This window comes from Strix aluco, chromosome 8 (genome assembly GCF_031877795.1).
Source record: "Strix aluco isolate bStrAlu1 chromosome 8, bStrAlu1.hap1, whole genome shotgun sequence".
Taxonomy (NCBI): domain Eukaryota; kingdom Metazoa; phylum Chordata; class Aves; order Strigiformes; family Strigidae; genus Strix; species Strix aluco.
Window position 1 is genome coordinate 12,981,263 of NC_133938.1, and position 20,456 is coordinate 13,001,718.

Sequence of the window (20,456 nt, forward strand, 5' to 3'; positions counted from 1 at the left end):
CAGCATGCCACGGAGGGCACATGGCTGCAGAAGGTTCTCTGTGGTTCTGCTTTTCCACGAGGAGGGAACAGAGCTCTCTAGAACTTGCTACACTTGGAATGCCCGCTCTGTCCCAGAGATGGCTGCCTCCCCAAAGCATCCCTGACCCTGAGAAGCACCAGCTGTGCCTGCAAAGCCGTTACCTGGGAGTTCACAGACTGGCCCATGGGGATCCGCGAGCACTCCAGCGCATACTGCTTCACACAGAAGTAATAGCCCTGGAGGAGAGAGCACATGAGCACAGTGAAAGCCTTGGGCCTCTCCAGGGAAGAACAGCCCCCATGCTTCATCCTCTGGGCTGGCTCCCAGACACTCTTGCTCCATGTTTTGTCTCCCCTCCTGTCTGAATCAAGCTGGCCCAGCCAACACATGCATGAGCACAGAGCACCCTACCTGGTGCTGAGCCCTTGTAGCTTTTATTAGCCCCCCCTCCAGGCAACTCTTACTGCTCTGAGCCCTGCAGAACCATCTCTACCTGATCCACAGTCCTGCAGGACCACAGAAGAGGCAGGACAAGAAATGAAGAATCACATGTCCCTGCTGCACTCCTCCTCATCACTCTGTCACCTCTGAAGACTGTCTCTGAACCCCCAGAGATCATACTTTGTTTCTTGTTCTTTCTTACCTGGAATGCCAACTCCATCAGCACAATTCCACCTGGAAGAGCTCTCTGTAGGTGATAGGTGGCAACAGCAGGGCTTGTGCTCTGGGAAGAGAAGGACAAAGCTGAAGAGGCTCTCTGGCACAGGAAAGCAACCCAGGGTGTGAGGCTGTCACAAAGCTCTGTGGCAGAGGTGGAAACAGGAGCCTCATCAACTGAGCACCCTCACTGGAGGGAGGAGAGCAGACGTGCCAGAGCCGAGCGTGACAAGAATTCTAACAAACTTAATAAACACCCTTTGAGAGGGCACACCAGGCACACTGTTCCCTTCACCTCCTGTTTACTCAAGACAGGGTGTCTCTAGAGTTCAAGGACACTGTGAGCTCAGGAGTGATGCTGCCCATAAAACCTCACTCCCAACTCTTCCTGCTGAGCTCTCCCCAGACCATCACATCTGCCTGACACAGCAGCTATCAGAGGCATCCAGTCTGGACTCGGAGCTTAGCTGCCAGCAAATTCATCTGTCCCCTGTTAAGTTGTTCCAGTGGATTGCTCTCTTCTCATTTAACTGCAAGGTGTTGCCTTGCCCACAATCCTGTACCAACATCAGTCAAAGGCAGATGCCAGGAAAGTGTCAGAAAAGGGTGAGCAAATGTTATGTGCTCCCATCACCCCTGGGTGATTTCATGAGCCACAGGTGGCTTCTGCCTATCTAGTGACTCAGATGGATTCCTCTCCCAAGTAGTTACCTACTCTCTCTTGTAAGCTCATTTTCACAGAACTCATGTAAGCTATTAGTGTTCACAAAACCTATTGATAATGAGCACTGTTACCTGCTGCACAAAGACACGCTCCCTTCAGCTTTGAAACTGGCTCCCAATACTTCCGTTTGATGCTGTCTAGGTGATGTATTGAATAAGACAGCAAGGAATCAATCCCTTTCCAGGTTAGCTATGATTTGATAGAGCTCTGCCCTGTTCCTCCCTAGCTGCCACTTCCTTAGAAATGAGGAACCTCAGTCTGCTCTTCCTGCTCTCACAGTAGAGCCATTCCGGGTTTATCTCCTCTGACCTCTTCAACTTCAGCATTCATCTCACTAACTAACGATCCTTCTGCCCCAGAGTTGTCCTTAACCACAGATGCTGAGGTAAACCTCCAGAACCACACCCAAAGGCAGCTGACCTGGCCACACGTCACCCTGCTCCTCTTCTGAGTCCCCTCCAAGTTGTTGCTGTCCTTTTGAGATTTGTCCTGGGTTCCACCCAGGCCCAGGAAGGGGCTCCAAGGGCTGCAGGATGACACGCAGGAGGGCAAGGAGGTCTCATCTGACCCAGCATCCCAAAGATGGTGCTGAGCTAGACAGACTTTTTTTGGCTTTGATGCTTTCTCTGCCTTTTCACATGCTTTCTGCCTGAAACTGATTCAAAAGCCAACCAGGAGAACTGCCCCACTCCACAGCCTGACTTCCATCCCAGTTCCACCCCTCTCATGGACATGCACTCACCTTTGGACTCCCCTCTGCTTTTGGCTTCGTGTAGGAAAAGGACCCTCTCCCCTCCACACCCATTGCTGCCAGAGCTCGGATCCGGCTTGTGCTACTGGAAATGACAGCAGAGACAGCCTTGAGCAGGGGAGCCAACATCTCGTGTGTCAAACCAGGGCACAGCTCAGTGTGGCCGCCCTTCAACAACAACAGGGCTCCCAGAATGTCACTGACCTGCGAGTGGTGGGTGAGGGTGGCCGCACCTGGACCAGAATGAAGCCCATGCTCTGCAGGTACTGGATGTATTGCTGCAAGAAGGCATTGCACATCTCCTGCAGCCAGGGCTCCTCTTTCACCTTGCAGGGCAGCGCTTCCGCCGAGTCACAGCTGTGGCTGCGGTCTCTCCCTGAAGCTGTAGAGTCATTTGAACGGTGGCGCTTCTGGAAGAGAAAATCATTTCCTAAGGAGACCTGCTGTGACTGGCTCCCGCAGGTGACACTTGCTGGGACATCACCAGGTGTCCTGGTTGAGCAGAGGGCAAACCTCTCTCTGTCAGAGTACTAACAGCTGGTTGCCCAAACACTGTCTTAGTGCACGTGCCGAAACACAAGATCCAAGATTTACCCAGCCACGGACAGGCCTAACATCCCTGCAGCAGACTGTAGGAAAAGGTGCCCTGGCAGAAAAGGAAAATTCACATCCCCTTATGAATCCTGCTGAGTTTGTAGGATTTACTAGTAGTTCACCAGCACTGAATAGAAACAGTGTTTCCTTTTAACCATTTTCAGTTCTCCTTTTCATGACTTAAAGTGTCTTTGTGCTGTGAGAGACTGAGATTTCTTTTCTTGATCTCTGTATTTCAATGCTGTGGCTCTTTTACATATTTCTATTTGTCCTTTCATTCACCTACCCCAGGAGCAGTCTCCTTACCTGGGATCTCTGGCTACTCTCCGACCTTCTGAGACTCTCTAGGTCAGTGCCATTGGCCCAAGATGCTTGGTCTCACACTTACTGTCCAGATGAAGACATTGATACACTAGTATTCTAGAAATGTATTGGACTTTTACACATAATACTAACACCCCTTTCTGATGAACTCTAAATGGTTTGCCTTTTGTATCCAACTGATTTCTTCATGAATTGAAGAAATCCACTGAGCTGTCTGTTCTGTACAGGCTCTGCAGTTAGTGTACAATACAGGAGTTCAAATTTATCTCCACATTGTGCTCTGTCTTACTGAGAACCAGGTCCCAGCTCCCACAATACCCCTCATTTCACAGGCTACTCAGGTCTCTCTCAAGTTCATTTTCTGTTCTGACAAATCTGAACAGCCATACGCATTGCAACACCCGACATCTCATATGTACTGCAATAAATGATCTGGAGATACAGAACCCAATACACAACCTTGAAACCCCTGCTGCCCAGCTCTTCAAATTGAATAACCAATTTTCATTTCGCTCTGTTCCAAAAACAAAGTGAAGTTTTCATTCTGTGATGATACTTTTCCTTTTGCTTACGAGTGCTCAATTTCTGTAGCAACCTCTGCTTAAAGACCCTATCAGAATCCTTTTGACATTTAGATAAATTACAAGAGCCTGTTCTTCCCTTCTGACACACATACAGACCGTGAACAGCCAGTACAGGATCTGCACCAGTTAAAATCTGTCAGATTGCAACCTGCTCAGGATTCAGATGGTTTGCTTTCAATTGTTCCAGCTATTTGCTGGGTCCAGGGAAGGTTTACCAGGTCTGGCTGCTGAATGCATAAAGGGAAGTTCTGCTTCCCTAACAGATCAGTACCAGACAGCACACTCTGATGGCTAAACTAGACTCAGCTCTGAATTCCCTGGGTAGAAAAAGGGAGTCAGTCTCCCCCAGGGATGGTGTGGCTGCAGAAGAAAGGCTTTGAGGACCCAAGGATTTTCGGAGTTTCCATCTTACAGGGTGCAAATTCACCCTGTAATGCAGGGGTGAGCTCAGAGTACCTCTGTCTTGGGAAAAGATTGCAAAGCCATCCTTTGCTCCAGTGCACAAAGCCCAATGCCACTGGCGCTTGCTGACACTCACCTTCCCCTCTACCTTGCCCTGCTGGTCGGTCTGGATCTGCTGCCGGAAAGCAGGGTCGAAGAGCAAGGGGGTAGCACAGTAGTGAACCAGGCGCGAGGACTGCTTCAGGGTCTCCAGGTCTGCCAGCTGCACAGGACAAGAGGCACAAGGTTACAGCACACATCCCTCATCAAGCCTGGGAGCAAGCAGTCCCCAACACTGCACTGCTGCTCAAATGGAAATCAAACTCAAGAGGGAACCCACTGCTTTACAGCCTTTCCAGTGTTGGGCAGCGAGGCCCCGTGCCCAAGTGTGGTGCTAGAGCCCAACAACCCCAGAAGTCCAAGCAGACAGCACCGGTCCACTGTCAAACACTATCCCCGACACACGCCCTGCTCTGAGCTCCAGTGCTCCCTTTGCCATAGGGAAGCTGATGCTACCAGTGCGCTGTGAGAAGGCCCAGCCTGCTGCCCGCCCACTCGGGCTGCACTCACACTGATAGGCATGTTGGACTGCGCCGATCTCTGCTGCCAGGTAACAAAGAGATTTTCAATCTTCATCTGCTTCTCCAGTTCTGGAGGAAAGAGAGCAGCCATAAGTATCAAGCCACAGCCCCAAGTACTGCCACTCCCCTTCACTCCCACCCTACACAGGCCATAACCCATTCCCTCATGGCACCCTGACAGGAGGAGCCAAAAACTGTCCCCTGTGCCAGAACTCTTGCTTTACCTTTCCTCTCCAGGGTCTTGATTTCCAGGAACTGGGCCCCATGCCGAGACACGGGGTCAAAAGGTCCCAAGTCAGGCCCATGGGGTATGCGCTTGACAGTGGTAACATCCCGCAGAGCTTCATCAAAGGGCACCACATCAGGATGGAAGTGCAGAGACGGCAGGCTGCGGGCAGAGCTGCTCAGCCGGCCTTGTTCCTTGCTAGGCGGAGGGCTGGAGCTCCGGATCAGCGCATCCACCTCCAAAGTGGAGTTCAGGAAAGGATTTGGCTCCTAAGCAAGCAGACACAGCCATGAAAGCCTCCTTACTGCCAGCCTTAGAGCAAACACCCACAAGAACAGAGGAAACCCAATTTTGGCCACCTGCAGACACATCTGTTGGCCTTCTGCATCACCAGTCCTGAGAACAGGTGTTGGCCCAGCATGGCCCAGTGGAAAGCCCATTCCTCAGCCTCTTCCACCCTAAATAATCTAGTCAAAGGTAAGTGCTGCCAACAGCAGAACCTGCTTCCCTTTCATTTTCTGGCTGTCTCTAAGAGTGGACAGCAACAGCCTGGCTGGCCACGGCCATAGTCAGACACTTGAGCGCCTGGGGATGCTTTGCCAACCAGCACACAGAAGCTCAGAAGTGTCTACAACCTTCCTCAGACCCCCGAGCTGCTAAGGTCCCTCCTGAAGAGGAAAGAACTGCCCTGCCTGGCAGGGTGCCCTACCTGCTTGCTGTCCTCATGCCATGGTGTGTCCATGAAGCAGTGGTGGTGGAAGAGTCCCAGCTTCTGGCTGAGCAGGCAGTGCACGATGTGGGACCGGGCATTCTGCCACTGCAGCAGGCGAGTCAGCGAGCAGTTCAAGTTGGCCCCCAGGTCTGGGGACCAGTTGTAGGTGTAGAGTGTCAGCTGGAGAGAGAGGAGGGGGAGGAAGGCTGAAGGATCTGCTCAGAGAGGGCCTGCATGGTGACACAAGCTGCCCCAGGTGCTCTGGGTGGTATCTGCTGCAGCTGCAGCCAGTTTCAGATGACAAGGCTGGGACAGAGAGAGAGTGGCACCAGCTCATTCACAGCCCCCCTGTTAACAGCCACAGCAGTGGTGCTGGTACTTGCACTGGCAGCACAAGTGCCCAGCCCTATGTGGGCCTTTCTGTGGGGAGGGAAAGGGCAATTATAGTCCACAGCGGGGCAGCTGAAGTCAGAGACAGCAAGGGCTGCTGCCCACCCTGGCACTTCCCATAGTGCTGCAGGGAACCCCCAGCTCTGCTTGTGGCACAAGCAGACATCCTGCACTGCTGCTTTGGAGGGCTCCTCTTTTGGGAAGGCTGGTTGCCTGCAGAGACACTCTTCCTCTTCTTCCTAGCCTTGGGCCAGTTGGGAACAGCCTGGCTTTCAGGAAACAACATCACACAGGGACCATTGCTACCTTTTTGTCAATGATCTCCATGAAGAGGAACCTTTGCCGGGGTGCCAGGTCTCGTCCAACAAGGCTGGGATCAGAGCCTCTCTCTGCCGAGCTGAATTCCATGGCCTCAAAGCGCTGGAGCCCTTTGTGAGCTAGAAGAAGCCAGAGTTATGACCCTCAGTACCAGTTCATCCTACTCCTACATCCCACATGCTGTTAAGGTGGCGTAACAGCTCATCTTGAAATAAGCAGTTACAAGCAAATTTGGGAATAAGATCTCAGGAGCTGAAAACACAACCCACTGCCCACCACCGGGCACAGTCTGTCCCAACAAGGAGGGGAACCCTGTTTATACATGTCCCACCCCAAAAGCCCCCAGCACACAGTCCCGTGGACCCTGGCTGGGCACTCACCCTGCTCCGTGCTGCAACGCCACTGCTGGAAGTTGCGTCCCAGCAGGATGAAGTGTCTGACGGCAGCAGGGCGAGGGCTGGCACTCTGGCCAGGCTTGTAGGGCAGGAAGGCAGTGCCCCGATGGTAGCTGCAAAGAAGAGCATCAGAGGTGGCTGACAAGTACAGCTACAGCAGCAGAGGCTAGCACAGCTGACTGGCATTTGCTGGTGCCAAACAACCCCCTATGAACCACATAACTCACCAGATCTGCTCAAACACCTTGACAGTGGTGTCACTCGCCAGGGCAGTGACCAGGCTCACCACTTCCACCAGGATGGAGGACAGGAGGAAACGGGACACAATCTCCAGCGAGCACTGCTGCACCGATGGGCACCCTGCATGGAAGAAGTACTGTAGAACAAGGTGCCAGGTTGCCCCAGAGCCAAGCCCTGCCCACCTGGGCAGCAGAGAGGACTAAGGATGCCCCAGTGCAGGGCTGCTGCCCAGAGCAGTCCAAGTTCTTGCCTTGCCAGGGACTGAGGCAGGCAGAGCTGGAGAACAAGGACCTTATATGCAGGAGAAGAAGACAAAGGCTGAAATAACCCTTGGTTTCAGGCTCTGGCCTGAACTGGGACCTGGACCAAACTCCCTGCATGCCCTGAGCACAGCATGTTATTCCTCCACTTATTGTTTGCTCCCCGGCTTAATCCTCACCAGAGGAGGAGGACAGCTCTACCTTGCCAGCAGGAGGTATGAGAGGATGTACAAACACAGCAGTGAGGAGTATTCAGAAAGCAGCAACAGGGCAGCCACACAGACCCAAATCCCACCATATGAAGGGCATTCCTCCTCCACTCCCTCCCTGCAAGAGTGGGGGTCTCCCATGCAGCTTGACAGCCCCAGAGCACGTTGCAGAGGCTCAGATCCTCCCTCCCTGCTACATCTGGGAGCTAAATCACTACCGCAGCTGCTGTTGGAGTCCAGGTCTCTTCAAAGCAGCTGCAGCCAACTTCAGCAAGTCCTGGACTCAGAGCATACAAGGCATAACCACAGGCATTAGCAGGTTTGTTCAGATGCACAGACACATGCCAGGACTCTTGCCACAGCTTTGTGATGCTGATGCTGGCCCTGAGGCCAATGGGACTCCAGGGGAGTTTGGGGAGAGACAGGGTGTGTAACTCGGCAGAGATCAGCAAGGGATGAAGACAGATGGCTTGGTGCTATATGAGGACTTGTCCTTGGAGCTCTGGGTAGGCCCAATCCCAGCCCATCTGGAAGAGGTGGGGCCTGAGACACATACCCAGGTGGTTCATGAATGCCATCCACTGCTGGCAGGTTTGACTGAAGAGTGGGTGCACGGTACCTACATCCCCTTCTTCCAACTGGCAGGCTCGGCGCCTGGGAAGAGGGAAGGGAAGCACAGTTATACCAGAGCAGTCAACAGCAACAAAGGCACAAAAGTGCAATGGTCCCCTCCCAGCTCCAGAGCAGAGCCCAGGGAGCCTCCTTTTTGGGTTGTTACAGCCCTTGAGCTTGGTCCCTCTGGGTCAGTAGTCATAGGGGTGTCAGGTGTTGCACAGAGACCCACAATGCAGGGAAGGGACCTCTGGCAGGGAGAACCAGCAGTACTCCCAACAGCACGCTAGCAACAAGGATCGAGACTTTGTGTGTAGAAGGCAGCTCCCCTAACTGGCTGTGTAAGGGAGAAACTACAAGGAAAGGGGATGTGGTCCAGAGGGACACATATGGAGCCAGCAGGATGTCAGGTTGCAAAGCAATGTACAGCAGATGGATGGGAACAACACCCTGGCTGCCTGGCCTGCAGGCTGTGCTTGCCTCTGTGCCTGTTCCAGTTCAGCTGTGGCTGTGGCCCGATCCTGGCTCTGGTGCTGCTTGACACTCTCAGTCTTGTGCCGCCGCCTTGTGCGAGCCTCTTCTGGCCTCTCCAGCACAATGTCATCAGTAGTCTTGGGACTGCCCAATTCTGAGGACTCTGCCTTGCTCTAAGGAGAAGGGGGTAAGTTAACGCTGTGCATACGCACAGCCTAGCCAGTGCCCTGATCTCAAAGTCCCTGCTACCAGCCTGGCCTCCCAACCCCAGCCAGATCCCTCTTCTCCACTCCTCCTGGCCTGACACACCATGAGGACTCACAGGCCCTGCTCCCCACTGGTCCCTCAGCAACGTTACCAGCATGTCCCAGAAGCTGCGGCGTCCCAGTTTGCTCGTGGGTGTCACTGGCTCCCCAGAGCTGGACGAAGGGGCAGAGGTGAAGTGCAAGGGTGGAGGACAGCTCCTGCCAGCCCCACCAGTGGCCAGGCCCTTGGTCTCCGACATGGTCCTCCTTAGGCCTCCTGTGGAGACAGAACAAATCAGGTTCCCCAGAGCCTCTCACTGTGACACTGCTGGTGTCCCTGTGTACCCCACTGTGGCTGGCCAGAGCCTGGCTGGAGGGAAGGGAGAGAGCCTTCAGTAACATCCAGCAAAAGTGGATTGAGTCTTGGGGAGCAGACAGACCTTTAAATATTTTTTCCAACCCTAAGTTTTATGATGCTTCTTCCCCGAGACATCACACAGCACAGCTTGCAGAGGGGAGAGCAGCTTCCTCCCTCCCAGTGCCCCCAATCTGAGTCCCCCCAGCAGAGCCAAGCTCTCGCAGGCCACACGGGAGGAGAGAGGCTAGCTGGGGACTCAGGGTGGCCATCCTGGCCGGGCTCTCACCTGTAGAGCTCAGCTCCTCCATGTCTGCGGCACTCAGGGGACAGGCACCTTCCACGCAGAGCGGGGCCGGCAGCACAAGGAACTCCATGACGGCATCGCAGAGAGCGTGACGCAGGGCCCCGCGCAGCTTCTCTGACAGCTGCAGCAGGCTGATGTTGCCCTTCTCCCAGATATCCAGGCGCACCAGCACACGGGGCTCTGTGAGGAAAGGGCAGTCCTGCACGGCTCTGCACCCCCAGCCAGCCCTCCTAGGTGCCCCAGGGGATGCAGAGGCAGCAAGGAATGGGCAGCTTGGGGCCTGTTTCACTCCGTACCTGAATGCTGCAGGGTGCCGGCCTCTGGCTGGTGCCTGCTGACTGCAGTGAGGCTTTCAAAGTCGGTGTCCTGCAGCAGGCCCACGATGGGCGAGGAGGAAGGCAGCTTCAGAGGGTCAGGCCTCTCCCCATGGGGCAGTGAGGTGGGGTTGCCGTGCTCATCCACGAACGTCAGTGCAATGCATGCGATTCCTGCCAGGGAGAGCCAGAGATAGCCTCTGTCAGCCCAGCACTGAGTACACCCCGACGAGCCCTGACTGCAGCCTGACACCCCGCGCCTGGGACCGTCATGTCACCACTTGGGTTGTACAGTGCCATGTGGCAGGCAGGGCCCACAGGAGGGGACGCAGCCAGGGGAGCGGAGGCTAGCTGTGCCTGTGGGGAGCCAGGGTAAGAAGCATGGTGTTTGGCACAGGGTGTCCCCATCACTCCAAGAATCTCTCTCCTGCAGTCACAGCAGCTTTTGCCTTGCCCTGCAGGAGCTTCTGGGGTTGTCCAGTCCCATATGCAAGGGGAAAGTATCTCCATTTGCCCCAGGAGGGCCTTTATGCAGAGAGATCCAGGATGGGGCTCACCATCCCTATCCTCTTAAGGGACAGAGTACAGAGCCCAGGTACTCTCCAGCAGCCCTCTCCAGGCTATGAAGGACCTCGAGTCCCTGCAGAGGAAGTCTGTACGCATGACACCTTGTTGCAGATTACACTTACAGCCCCCTCCTCACTTACAAGATCAGGTGCCTCCCCCATGCACTCCAACCAGCAGGGCCAGTGAGAAAGCAGGCTGACACCTAGTATTAGCCCGGAGTTGCTGCAGAGTAAAATTCAGGCCCTGCCTGTAGCCTCTCTACGCTGAGCCCTATGCACACACAACAGGACAGTTCAGAAATGCAGAGCAGCAGCACGGTTCTTGCTTCACAGCCCATATGCTGCATGCCCTGGGCCATACAGAAGCAGAAGTCCTGCTACAGAACCAGAGTGGAAACAGCTCGCTCCCCACAGCCCAGCTCGATGGCCGGGGCACCAGGGAAGCAGCAGCACAGATGCAGCTGTGAGGTCCAAACCCAACGCTGTAACCCTAGATGCTCCCACTCCCTTTCAAAGCTCCTTGACCAATTAAGCCTGCACTCAGGTGACTGGATGGCAAAGATGCCCCAACACTGCCAAAGGGCGATGAGCCCAGATGCAAACAACCTCAGCCCCACAGTACTGATGAGTCCATACTCTGTCCCTCTCCATCCCAGCAAGGATGGGAGTGACACCAGACTCCGCTGCCACATAGCGACCAAGCTGCACCCAACCTGATCCACAGCACTATGTGCGTGGAGGATGGGTGCCCTCCCTGTGCTGAGACAGATCCAGCCCCAGCAGACTGTGCTCAGGTCTAGTCAGCAGCACAACCACCTGGTCTCCATTATTGCTAATGAAGCATAAGCTCTGCAGCAACCTTTCCATCAAAACACAACACTTTCCTTCAGGACATGCCAGGTGCAAGGGAGAGGGCACTGGAATGGAGAGAGCTGCTCCCAAAGGAGAGAGGTGGGCATTCAAGTCAGAGGGCAGCTCACCTGCACTCACACTGCGGAAAGGAAACTCTACACCTATGAGCACTCCTCTGCTTGAAGAAAAGTACAGGAGCTGCCTTGTCTTAGAGGTGCTCTGCAACAGCCTCCAGCATGTCTCTCCCCCATACAGGCACAGAAACAACCCTTTATCCAGCCAACAGCAGAGAAGTTCATAATTTCCTAGATATCAAAGGCAGAGGGGATCAGGACTTTACCCAGCCTCATCGCCCTTCAGAGCAGGGCAGGGAGCCTCACATAGGGGCTCTCCCACCTCACACAGCTTCTCACTCCAGCAGGGCAGCTCTCCGGGACATAGGTGTCTATACAGAGTTATTGAGAGCAGCAAATCTACCCCACATGACAGTGAATATGAGGTCTACCAAGCAGATTTTCCTCTAAACAGTCAAGGGCACAAAGTCATCTAACTTGATGGTCAGCCCCAGGCCCACCAAAATGACAGTGGATGTTCCTGTGGTAATTGTAGACCAAGATGTAGTCACTTCCCTCTTCCCCTCCTGGATAAATTACCACACCGAGTCCCTTCAGCCTCCCCATCTCTGGCACGTTTCCCTATCACATCCATTCCTGTTCCTGTGCTTCAGTCTATCTGAGGTGAGGACATGAGAACAACCAAGCACAATGTCCCACATACTCATCGTGCTGGGACACGTGCTCCAGAGAGGGAGCACCCACGGCAGTGCTTTCCAGCAGGCCAGGTCAGCAGCCGCAGGAGCAGACTCCTTGTTTGCAGGTGCTCCCTGACACAGAGCTGGTTTGCCAAGCAAGCGCCAAGCACTCAGCACCCTGCAGCCAGCTCAGTCTCTCGGGGCAGAGACGATGGCTGCCCCTGCCCCACCAGCAGAAAGACCCGACTCCCCACTGCAGGGCACAAGGCTTCCAGTCTTGTTACAGGAACACAGAGAAGCTGAAATGCAACCACTAAATCACAGGTAAGAAACAGGCAGGAAACTCAAGGCTTGAGCTCTGGGACTATGGGAAGAGGTAAATGAGCACCTTGCTGCCCGGTGCACTGGAGTTTGGCTACACAGCCACCCATCGTGCTCCACAGAGAGGTGGGGTGCTAGGGAGCTGTTACCTCCCATCTGTGAGGGACTCTGAGCCCCCTCTGACCCAGGCTCACTGAAATACAGAGTACACATCTAGTGGTGCCCGGCCACTCTAGGCCCTTGGTATGCAAAAAAACCCCCCACCCCAGGACAGAGCCACTGGGAGAGTGATGATGCTACACCCTGGAGCGTGAAACGTCAGCTGAAACATCATGACTCCTGTCTACCTCAGGGAGGAGATGTCTGTTTGGACCTGCTGGAAAAAAGGGTGCGGGATTTTGGAGTTTGCTGCTTGCAAGCTAACATGGCAGCACACGGACCTTCAGCAGCCGGGGACTGCAGAGCTGCCATCTCAGGGCAGCAGGTTCTGTTTGCTCATTTATCCAGCCAGCAAGAAAGAGGAGGCTCAGCTAAATGGACACGCACACACAAACACACAGAGGAGTTGGAGCTGAAGCCACAACACAAGGAAAACAAGAACAGCAGGGACCAGAGGGACCAGGGAGCTGCATGGGAAAGGGGACCAGAGTAATACTTGGAGCCACAGGTGCTACCTTGGAAGTGGGAGAGTGGAAAGAGGTGCTGCACAAGGTCCGACATGGTACCTACATAACAGAAGAACATTCAGATGGTGCACAAGGGGCACAAGACACACAATGGCCAGGTGACAGACCACATGGCCCGGACAAAACATGACATGGCAGCCTGCTGCAGGATGGGCCCTGTCCAATCCCTCCTCCAGCAGTCCAGAGAAAAGAGCAAGGACACTGCCCCCACAGCCGTGCTCAGTTACACACAGCATCCAGCTACTCCTCCGCAGCAAGGCTTCTGCAACAACTGTTCCTGCTCCCACATCCAGCCCCACTGAGCTGCTGTGCCCCACACTTACTGAGGTGTCTCTGAGTCTTGTCCCACAGCTACTGCAAACTCAAGCTGCTTTCTACAGCAACAGGCCAGGCTTAGCAAGTTGCTCTGTGGGAGGCCTTAGCTTGCACCACACATGCAAGGGTGTACGGTTCCCCAAGCACACACCCCGCCCACCCCCCAGCCATTGGAGAAACATACTCCTCCAGCACTGGCCCTCTTCAGTCACTCAGAGCTCTCCAACATGGGAAGCAGCTCCCCAACACACAGCCTCACACCCTGTTTCAGAAGAGAGCTGAGCAGGATACCTTTTCCACCAGTGCCTTGGCCGCCTGGCTTGTTGTACAGATAGAGATCCTGGTCAGGTATGCTCCCACTATGGTTGAAGTAGTGCTAATGAGAGCAACAAAAAAAAGTAAGACAGATTAGAGAACTTGTCTTAACCGGCAGCAAAGGCCCATGTGTGTGCAGAGCTCATCCCCAGACCTGTAGCAAGTAACCCAGGCCTACTTAAAACACTTGCCAGCACAGCCTTCACCACTGTTGGGCTGAAGGAACCCCTGGAAGCTCTATACAGAATTATACGGCACTACGCATCTGGCCTCACCCTCTACCCTTGCTATGGTCATGCTGAGGTGGTGGGTAGCTGCTTCCAACCTTTTATTAATCCTGATGTTTCAGTCCTTAGATCTGAGGGAGCCATACAAGGGGTCTTCTCCCATGCTCCTGGGAGATGACTGTAGGCATGAGCTTTGTGCTTGCTGCTTTCTGCACAGCACATGACTACTTTTGTGAAAAGCAAGGCTTGTGCAGGTCAAACAGGAGCTGCTCAGTCCTGCAAAATTCCTCCGGGCTTCAGCATTCTGTGTCAGTTCCTCCCCAACACTACACGGCAGAGCTGGGAACACAGTGACTGAGCTGTCCCAACAAATGCCCCCAGCAGGAGGTAGAAGCTGGGCAGACTGCTGTCCCAACTCACAGCTCTCCTCACCTTGAAGTGGTGCTCCACGTTGCTGTCTGTGTACTTTGGGGTGTGCAGGAAGATGAGCAGGTTCTGGCGCAGATAGTAGGCCACTGCATGCAGCCAAGGCAGGGCGGAGGGTGGCAGGGCGAACTGCAGGACCTCTGTGGGTGGCGTCCCAGGGGGCTGGATAAACTGCAGAAAGAAGGCTTTAAAAACTCAGCTGAGACTAGCAGCATGCCCTGGGGCTCTGATACTGATCCAAATTATGCCAGCTGGCTATGCAAAGTGAGAGTGTGATAGTCACAACCTAGGCCCATAGACAGCACCTTAAGACAGATGAGGGCAGATATTCCAGGGGTATTCACAGGGAGGCCCTGCCATGCTGCAAACTCCAGCAAAGGGGATCCCCCACCTACCCTGGCACCCACACAGTATATACCTCAGTGAACGCTAGCCTGAGCAAGCACTGGAGCAGGGAATGGGATGCAGCAAGCTGCCCTGGGGCAGGAGAAGCTGAGACAGGTAAGAAGTAGGAAAGTGTTATGGGCTCTGGGATGAGCAGAGCAGATATCCAGTGAGATACCTCCACATCTGCTGGGGTAAGCTTGCAGTTCCGCACCAGCATCACAGTGATGATATCCAGGGTGGCCTCATCCAGGCGTCTGCGCAGCACTTTCACCAGCTCATCTGTGATCTCAGGCCCTGAAAAGTAAGCAGAGATATAAGCAGCTTTTTCATCCCATCCAGTAAGAATGACCACAGCCACCCCTCCCTGCCTGTTCAGGATGTACCACCCTCACACTCACTTCCCACAGGGAACAGATCTTTCCTCACTATCAATTTCTTCAGGCATCTTTTTCTATCCATTCATGACCACAAAAGACTGCTGGTACAGCAGGCAAAGACAAATGCACTCCTGCACAGCGAAAGCTGGCATAAGCCACCTGGTCTGCAGGAGGTTTCATTGTGGGCCATGGATCCCTTCCTCACATTCCCATCCAGACAAAATGAACAGCAGCTCTGGGCTAAGGAAGAACAGCTGGCTGAGGAGGGAGATCCCTTCTCTGCTCTTTAAGCAAAGAGGGCAGGGGGCAGAGCTCTATTCCTCTGCTTTAGATCAGCACAGTCCATCTGCTGCCAGCTGCTTTAACACTTACCTGCTGGGGCAACACCATGGACCATCAGCTGGATGTGCCTGTCTACCTGTCCCACAGGGCGGGCAGAGTCCACACTACGGCATGAAGCTGAGTCCAGAGAGGAACGAGAACCCTGGAGAAGCAAAAACAGCCACATGGAAGCAGTTTCCACATGAATTCTAGATCCATCACTGTCCCGGGCTGTCAGCAAGGTCAGGCAGAATTCACCCACTGCTGCCCCACTCCACACATCTACAATGTAAGTTTTATCCTACACAAAATCCAGGTTGCTGGAACTACTGACTTCCCTCCACTCCTGACTAGGAGCACCCACCTCCACTCCCAGAGAACAGCAGACTCACCATTACATCCTCAGTGTAAAGGGGCTCCTGGCTGCGTGTCAGTGCCAGCGAGCGAGATGCTGGACTAAGGACGCTCTCTGCTTCCCACACCTTCCCACTGTAGGTGGTTTCAGTCAGTCTGAATACAGGAGAAAGACGTGTCAGCCTCCATTCCCAAGGATGACAGCATCATACCTCCACAGAAGATCCACATCTTCCCTGCTCTCCCCTGTACACTTTCTGGGGATTAGTCCTTATGATATGGAGCTTGTGGAACAATTGCTCTCTAGCTCCCTCAAAAAACTCATCTTTTTCCCTCCCATGTAAAGGCTTAGCACAGGGAGAGCAGGAGGGGCTTGGCTTCATGAGACTCTGACTCATTGGAAATCAGACATTTGCTGCTTGGATCGCAGCAGGGTCCCTGAGGCTGGGCAGACACTTTCTTTCCCAAGGAGCTCTCAGTCTGGTGTAACGCATGTAGCAGGGCAGGGTCAGGCCAACAAGTCACGCTGGCTTCTTACCGGAGGTAGAAAACAGATTTAGTGGCACGTTCCTGGTAGACAAACATATTCTTCCTGTTCACCACAGAGAAGGCATTGAGCACCGAGCGAAGCGCCTGGATAGCTGTGGGCAACGTGGGATGTTAGCTATCCCACATACCCTTCTCTGGTGTGCCAATCCAGCCAGAGGCCAGACTCTTGACACACAAAACAAGAGGGAACTGGGCTGTACACACCTCGCGAGACCCCCATGTTGGGGCCCATCTTGAGGCGTGAATGCACGTGGATGAGTGTGCTCCACACAACATCACAAGCGAAGTGCCCTGGCATGAACTGCATGGTGGCAGCCAGGTAGTCCCGGGGCTGGTAGCTCTCCTCTACAGAGTAATCTACAAAGAACACAGGACATAGCTGGGGCCATAGCATGGAACTTACTACCTTTTTTAGTTGCTCATGGGCAGGCAGTAGCACTGCCGCTGAGGCATGGCCAAGGGAGTGTTCATACCATCTGTGGGCATGACGCGCTGCCTGTATGAAGTATAGGGCGTCTCACTCTTCCAGATGTCCTCCTCGCTTTCTGCCACCAGTAATGAGTTGCATATGTGGCTGTCATGCAGGTCCTGCAGCAGCAAGCGCTGCAAAGGATGAGAGAAGATTGGTTCTGTTGCTTGCACAGCCCACAGAAGACAGCAAGGAGGAGGGCTTAGGGCCAGACTGAGTCCCTTTCCCTTTGCTGAACTGGCTTCCCAGGCCCTCCTCTGAGCTGGGCCCAGACCAGACAACCTCCAGAGGTCCCTTCTCATCTAAGCCATCTCATGACTGGCAGCTCTGTCCCTGCCCTCTGCAGATTTGTTACCTGGTTGACAACCCTGCAGATTTCACTGATCTTCTTCACCACCACCTGGTTGAGACTCTGGCACTCCCCTGGCTGCTCCTCTTCTGTCTCTGCTGATGCTGCCTTCTCCACACTCAGGCTGCTTTACAGGGAAGGGGAAAGAGGGGTCAGCAGGGCACCTGGATAGTGCCTGTCCCTGTGCACTGGGAGCAGGAACACAGTGGGGAAGGATGGCACCTTTCCCTCATGGAGCACCAGTCTAGCCCTGCAGCTCCCCACCCACACTTGGCAGGAGGGAGACCCTGTCCAGAGATGAGTGAGTGGCAATAAGATCCTGGTACAGAGAAGCAGTGGCCAGACAAGGGACCCTCCTTACCGTGTGTGGTAATAGACCTCCACTCGGTCCTGCTGGATTTTTATGATGAGCCAGAAATCCGGCATGAGGGGACACCTGGGTTCCTGGTCGCTCATTAGCGCCTCCTCATACTCCGAGTCACTGCTTCCCCCATCATAACCTGCAATGTATCCTCACTTCAGTCCCAGGCCTGGCAATGTATCCTCCTCCCTGGGCACAGCTAGCTCTGGGAGATCAGAGCCACTCATGAGCCCTGTCCTCAGGTGTCGGGTACGTCTCTCAATCGCGGCACTCAGGGCTCAGGGGTCACCCCAGCCCAGGCACACAGTCCCCCCACACCCCTGCACTACTACGTCACTGCCAGCGTCTGGCTGCACGCTGTGGGTCACCCTTGCCCCAGCAGACTCACCCAGGTGGTCGGAGTCCATGCTGCCCTGGCTCGACACCAGGCTCTGCACGCGGCTGGGACGCTGCTTGCTAGAGCCTGCAAAGAGAAGAGGAGTTTGATCATGAAAGCACTTGTTAAGGCCATTCACACGCCCCACATGCTGGAAAAACACTACACCACAGGACAACCAGGCAGTGCTGGCCAGGGGGAGGTGGCGCTGAGGAACGGGGCTCTTGCAGCCATTACTGGAATCACCAGGAACTTCATGTCATTAGCGATATCAGTGTGGCAGCACAGCCCAGTACCCTGGGTACTGTTAAGCAGTGAATTGCCAGTACCCTGGCAAGGAAGAGACCAACAGTCCTGGGTACCAATTCTGGTGTTTAGGGACTGGAACAGGAGTAGCAGTCATATTTTGTATGCCACGACCAGAACTAGGCTCTTCCTTTAAAAGTTCCCGAGGCTGAGGTACATCCTGCCCACATTCGCAGCTCCTACCTTCCCTGCCCTGCATTACGGAGTCAGCCAGGCTTGCTGCAGATGGTGTCACCAATGGTGATTTCTCGCTGTTGCCCTTTTCGGAGGATGAGGATGGCAGTGACTGTATGGTTGTCTCTGGAGCTGCCTCCTCCAGGGAGTCATGGCCAGGTGCTCTGCTTTGCTCAAGGCTCAGCGCTTCTCCTGGGACCTGCACACAAGCCAAGGTTGCAAAAATGACCAGAAAAACAGGCACTGAAGAGTCCCATCATCCTCCTGTATCCTTCTACCTTCTGTTACCAGAGTGTCCCACACCATCCCACCAACAGTCTACCTCAGTGTCTCTCACCTCATCCTGAGTGTGGCTGCCCCCACCTACGGGGTTTCCTGTGTCTGGCACAACACATGTCTCACTCTCTGGCCACCCCCAGAGACCCCGGGCTTCTTCTGGGAAGACACAACTTGCGTGGTGTAGCTCAGAGCCCTCTGCCTCTGCTTCACTGCTCCCCTCCTGGCCTGCCTGGCCCAGGGCTGTCCTGGCACTCCCTCCAGCTGGCTGCTGCAAGCACGGTGTCCCCGAAGGGTTTGGAGCTGCTCGCCTGGAGTGCAGGCGGCTGATGGAGATGTAGTGGTAGTCACTGCCTTCTGCATTAAGCATGTAGCCCGGCAGAGCCATTCTTCTGAACTCCTGCAATACAGGGAAGAATAAGCATCCTGACAGCTAAGTGTATGATGCTGCCTCAGGGCTTTCTCTTTACCTCCTTGAACTTCTCCAGAGAGTGCTCAGGTCCAAACACAAACTGGAGTAGCACCACCTCACTGTGGCAGCTGGGCCGCCCTTTCGAGTTGTAGATGTGGGTGGCCACCCGGTGCAGGATGGAGGTGCTGATGACCTGTGAGTGGCGCAGTGCAGACACAATCTCATCATCCAAGAGCCAGCGAATCTGAGCAGAGCAAAGACACAGAGCAAGACTTAGGGGACCTGCATTTGCAAGGCTGCCCCAATTCTGATCCAAGTCCCAACAGGATAAGGGCAGCCCCTCTCATCGCCCACATCACTGATCTCCTTCTGAATGTATTTAAGAAAAGATCTTTGGAAGAGAGCTCTGCCTTGTCCCACCCCAACTCCAGTAAGAGTTTTGTCAGGGTAATCCCACACTTCTGGGGAGCACAAGGTTCATGGCCTGTGTGATACCAGCAAGGCTCAACAGTCAGTTCAGCTGACAGAGGTTGCAGCTTGGAGCAGGCTAGAAAGTGTGGAACAGCATCTGTGTGCTGTGGCCACATTACTCCAGTTGGAAGCAAGAAGTAGGCAAGGCTGGCTCACCTCATTCATAGTGGCTTCAATGGCCTGCCTGTGCACTCCAGGGAGGTTGGAAAGTGCAGGGTGCCTAGGAGAGAGGAGAAGAATCAACCAGTCAGTCATTCTCATTCATGTAGCCACCACAGTGCAGCTCCTAGGCAGCAAAAGGAACCCATGAGGGGCTTGCTACACATGCAGTGCCATACCTCTCATCTCCTGTGGATGGGAGCCGTTCCAGGTTGTGCATGATATCCTCATCTGAGCGGAAAGAGGACGGCTGCCCTGGAGAGCGTGTGAAGGACACGCTGCTCTCCGAGGTGCATCTGTCACAGGAGAGAGAGAGCAGGCTGAGCATCAGCTTTTGAGCCAGGGAGGATAAACAGACACAGGCTCCAGAGCAGGGAAAAGGGACCTCTAGGGAAGGTGAGCCTATCTTGGAAAAACTGTAGTCATCTTAGGGCTGTGGCAGGCTCTATGAAAAGGAGAATCCCAAGTCTCAGCACATGGAGAGGAGCTGAGACTGGCTGGCTGGGAAGCACAGGCAGAATGTGGGTGAGTGACTGGGCCTCTTTCCACCTACCTGTTGTGGAGAATGTCTGTGTTTACAACTTCTATCTCCAGGGGCAGTGTCAGCACAAAGATGTCCAGGGTCACACAGAGGTCCCCCAAGTCAATGGTGTTCAAGCCCTGGCAGCTTTCCAGGCAGCCCAGAACTTCCCCTGAGGAGAAATCACAGATGAAGGGAATCAAGCTCTGCTTACACACATACACAGCCTGGTGGCAAGTACAGAGACTGCAAGAGGTGCCTGTCCCACACACTTGGACAGGCTCAAGAAGGCCCCCATCCTCCATGATCCTTTCAACATTCCATGACCAATCCCACAGCAAGTGGGAGACATGGCGAAAAAGCCCTTGTCTGATGCTGGGAGACCCAGTCCGCAGGAACTGC

At 54.3% G+C, this 20,456-nt stretch overlaps 1 protein-coding gene across 16 annotated transcripts in view; it reads right to left on the bottom strand.

Moving 5' to 3' along the window:
- SZT2 (SZT2 subunit of KICSTOR complex) overlaps positions 1-20,456 on the bottom strand; it is a 60,196-nt gene that overhangs the window by 8,227 nt on the left and 31,513 nt on the right. For 8 of the 16 annotated variants that reach the window (XR_012624127.1, XM_074832233.1, XM_074832239.1 and 5 more), the window contains 34 exons: positions 20,088-20,226; positions 19,714-19,830; positions 19,532-19,595; positions 18,963-19,148; positions 18,554-18,892; positions 18,226-18,415; positions 17,749-17,823; positions 17,361-17,499; positions 17,006-17,126; positions 16,655-16,784; positions 16,386-16,538; positions 16,171-16,273; positions 15,671-15,788; positions 15,330-15,441; positions 14,756-14,874; positions 14,200-14,364; positions 13,517-13,601; positions 12,899-12,949; positions 9,717-9,908; positions 9,403-9,600; positions 8,872-9,035; positions 8,520-8,686; positions 7,984-8,081; positions 6,946-7,078; positions 6,704-6,831; positions 6,312-6,442; positions 5,613-5,795; positions 4,902-5,172; positions 4,667-4,746; positions 4,194-4,319; positions 2,358-2,563; positions 2,145-2,238; positions 665-745; positions 183-257 (listed from right to left, as the gene is read on the bottom strand). Coding sequence is in view for 15 of the 16 variants with exons in the window: in XM_074832233.1 (XP_074688334.1) it covers positions 183-257; positions 665-745; positions 2,145-2,238; positions 2,358-2,563; positions 4,194-4,319; positions 4,667-4,746; positions 4,902-5,172; positions 5,613-5,795; positions 6,312-6,442; positions 6,704-6,831; positions 6,946-7,078; positions 7,984-8,081; positions 8,520-8,686; positions 8,872-9,035; positions 9,403-9,600; positions 9,717-9,908; positions 12,899-12,949; positions 13,517-13,601; positions 14,200-14,364; positions 14,756-14,874; positions 15,330-15,441; positions 15,671-15,788; positions 16,171-16,273; positions 16,386-16,538; positions 16,655-16,784; positions 17,006-17,126; positions 17,361-17,499; positions 17,749-17,823; positions 18,226-18,415; positions 18,554-18,892; positions 18,963-19,148; positions 19,532-19,595; positions 19,714-19,830; positions 20,088-20,226 (4,733 nt within the window). In the remaining variant the exon portion in view is untranslated. The remainder of the gene's footprint in view (positions 1-182; positions 258-664; positions 746-2,144; positions 2,239-2,357; positions 2,564-4,193; positions 4,320-4,666; positions 4,747-4,901; positions 5,173-5,612; positions 5,796-6,311; positions 6,443-6,703; positions 6,832-6,945; positions 7,079-7,983; positions 8,082-8,519; positions 8,687-8,871; positions 9,036-9,402; positions 9,601-9,716; positions 9,909-12,898; positions 12,950-13,516; positions 13,602-14,199; positions 14,365-14,755; positions 14,875-15,329; positions 15,442-15,670; positions 15,789-16,170; positions 16,274-16,385; positions 16,539-16,654; positions 16,785-17,005; positions 17,127-17,360; positions 17,500-17,748; positions 17,824-18,225; positions 18,416-18,553; positions 18,893-18,962; positions 19,149-19,531; positions 19,596-19,713; positions 19,831-20,087; positions 20,227-20,456) is intronic. The other 8 variants (XM_074832238.1, XM_074832241.1, XM_074832236.1 and 5 more) reach the window with 5 other exon arrangements.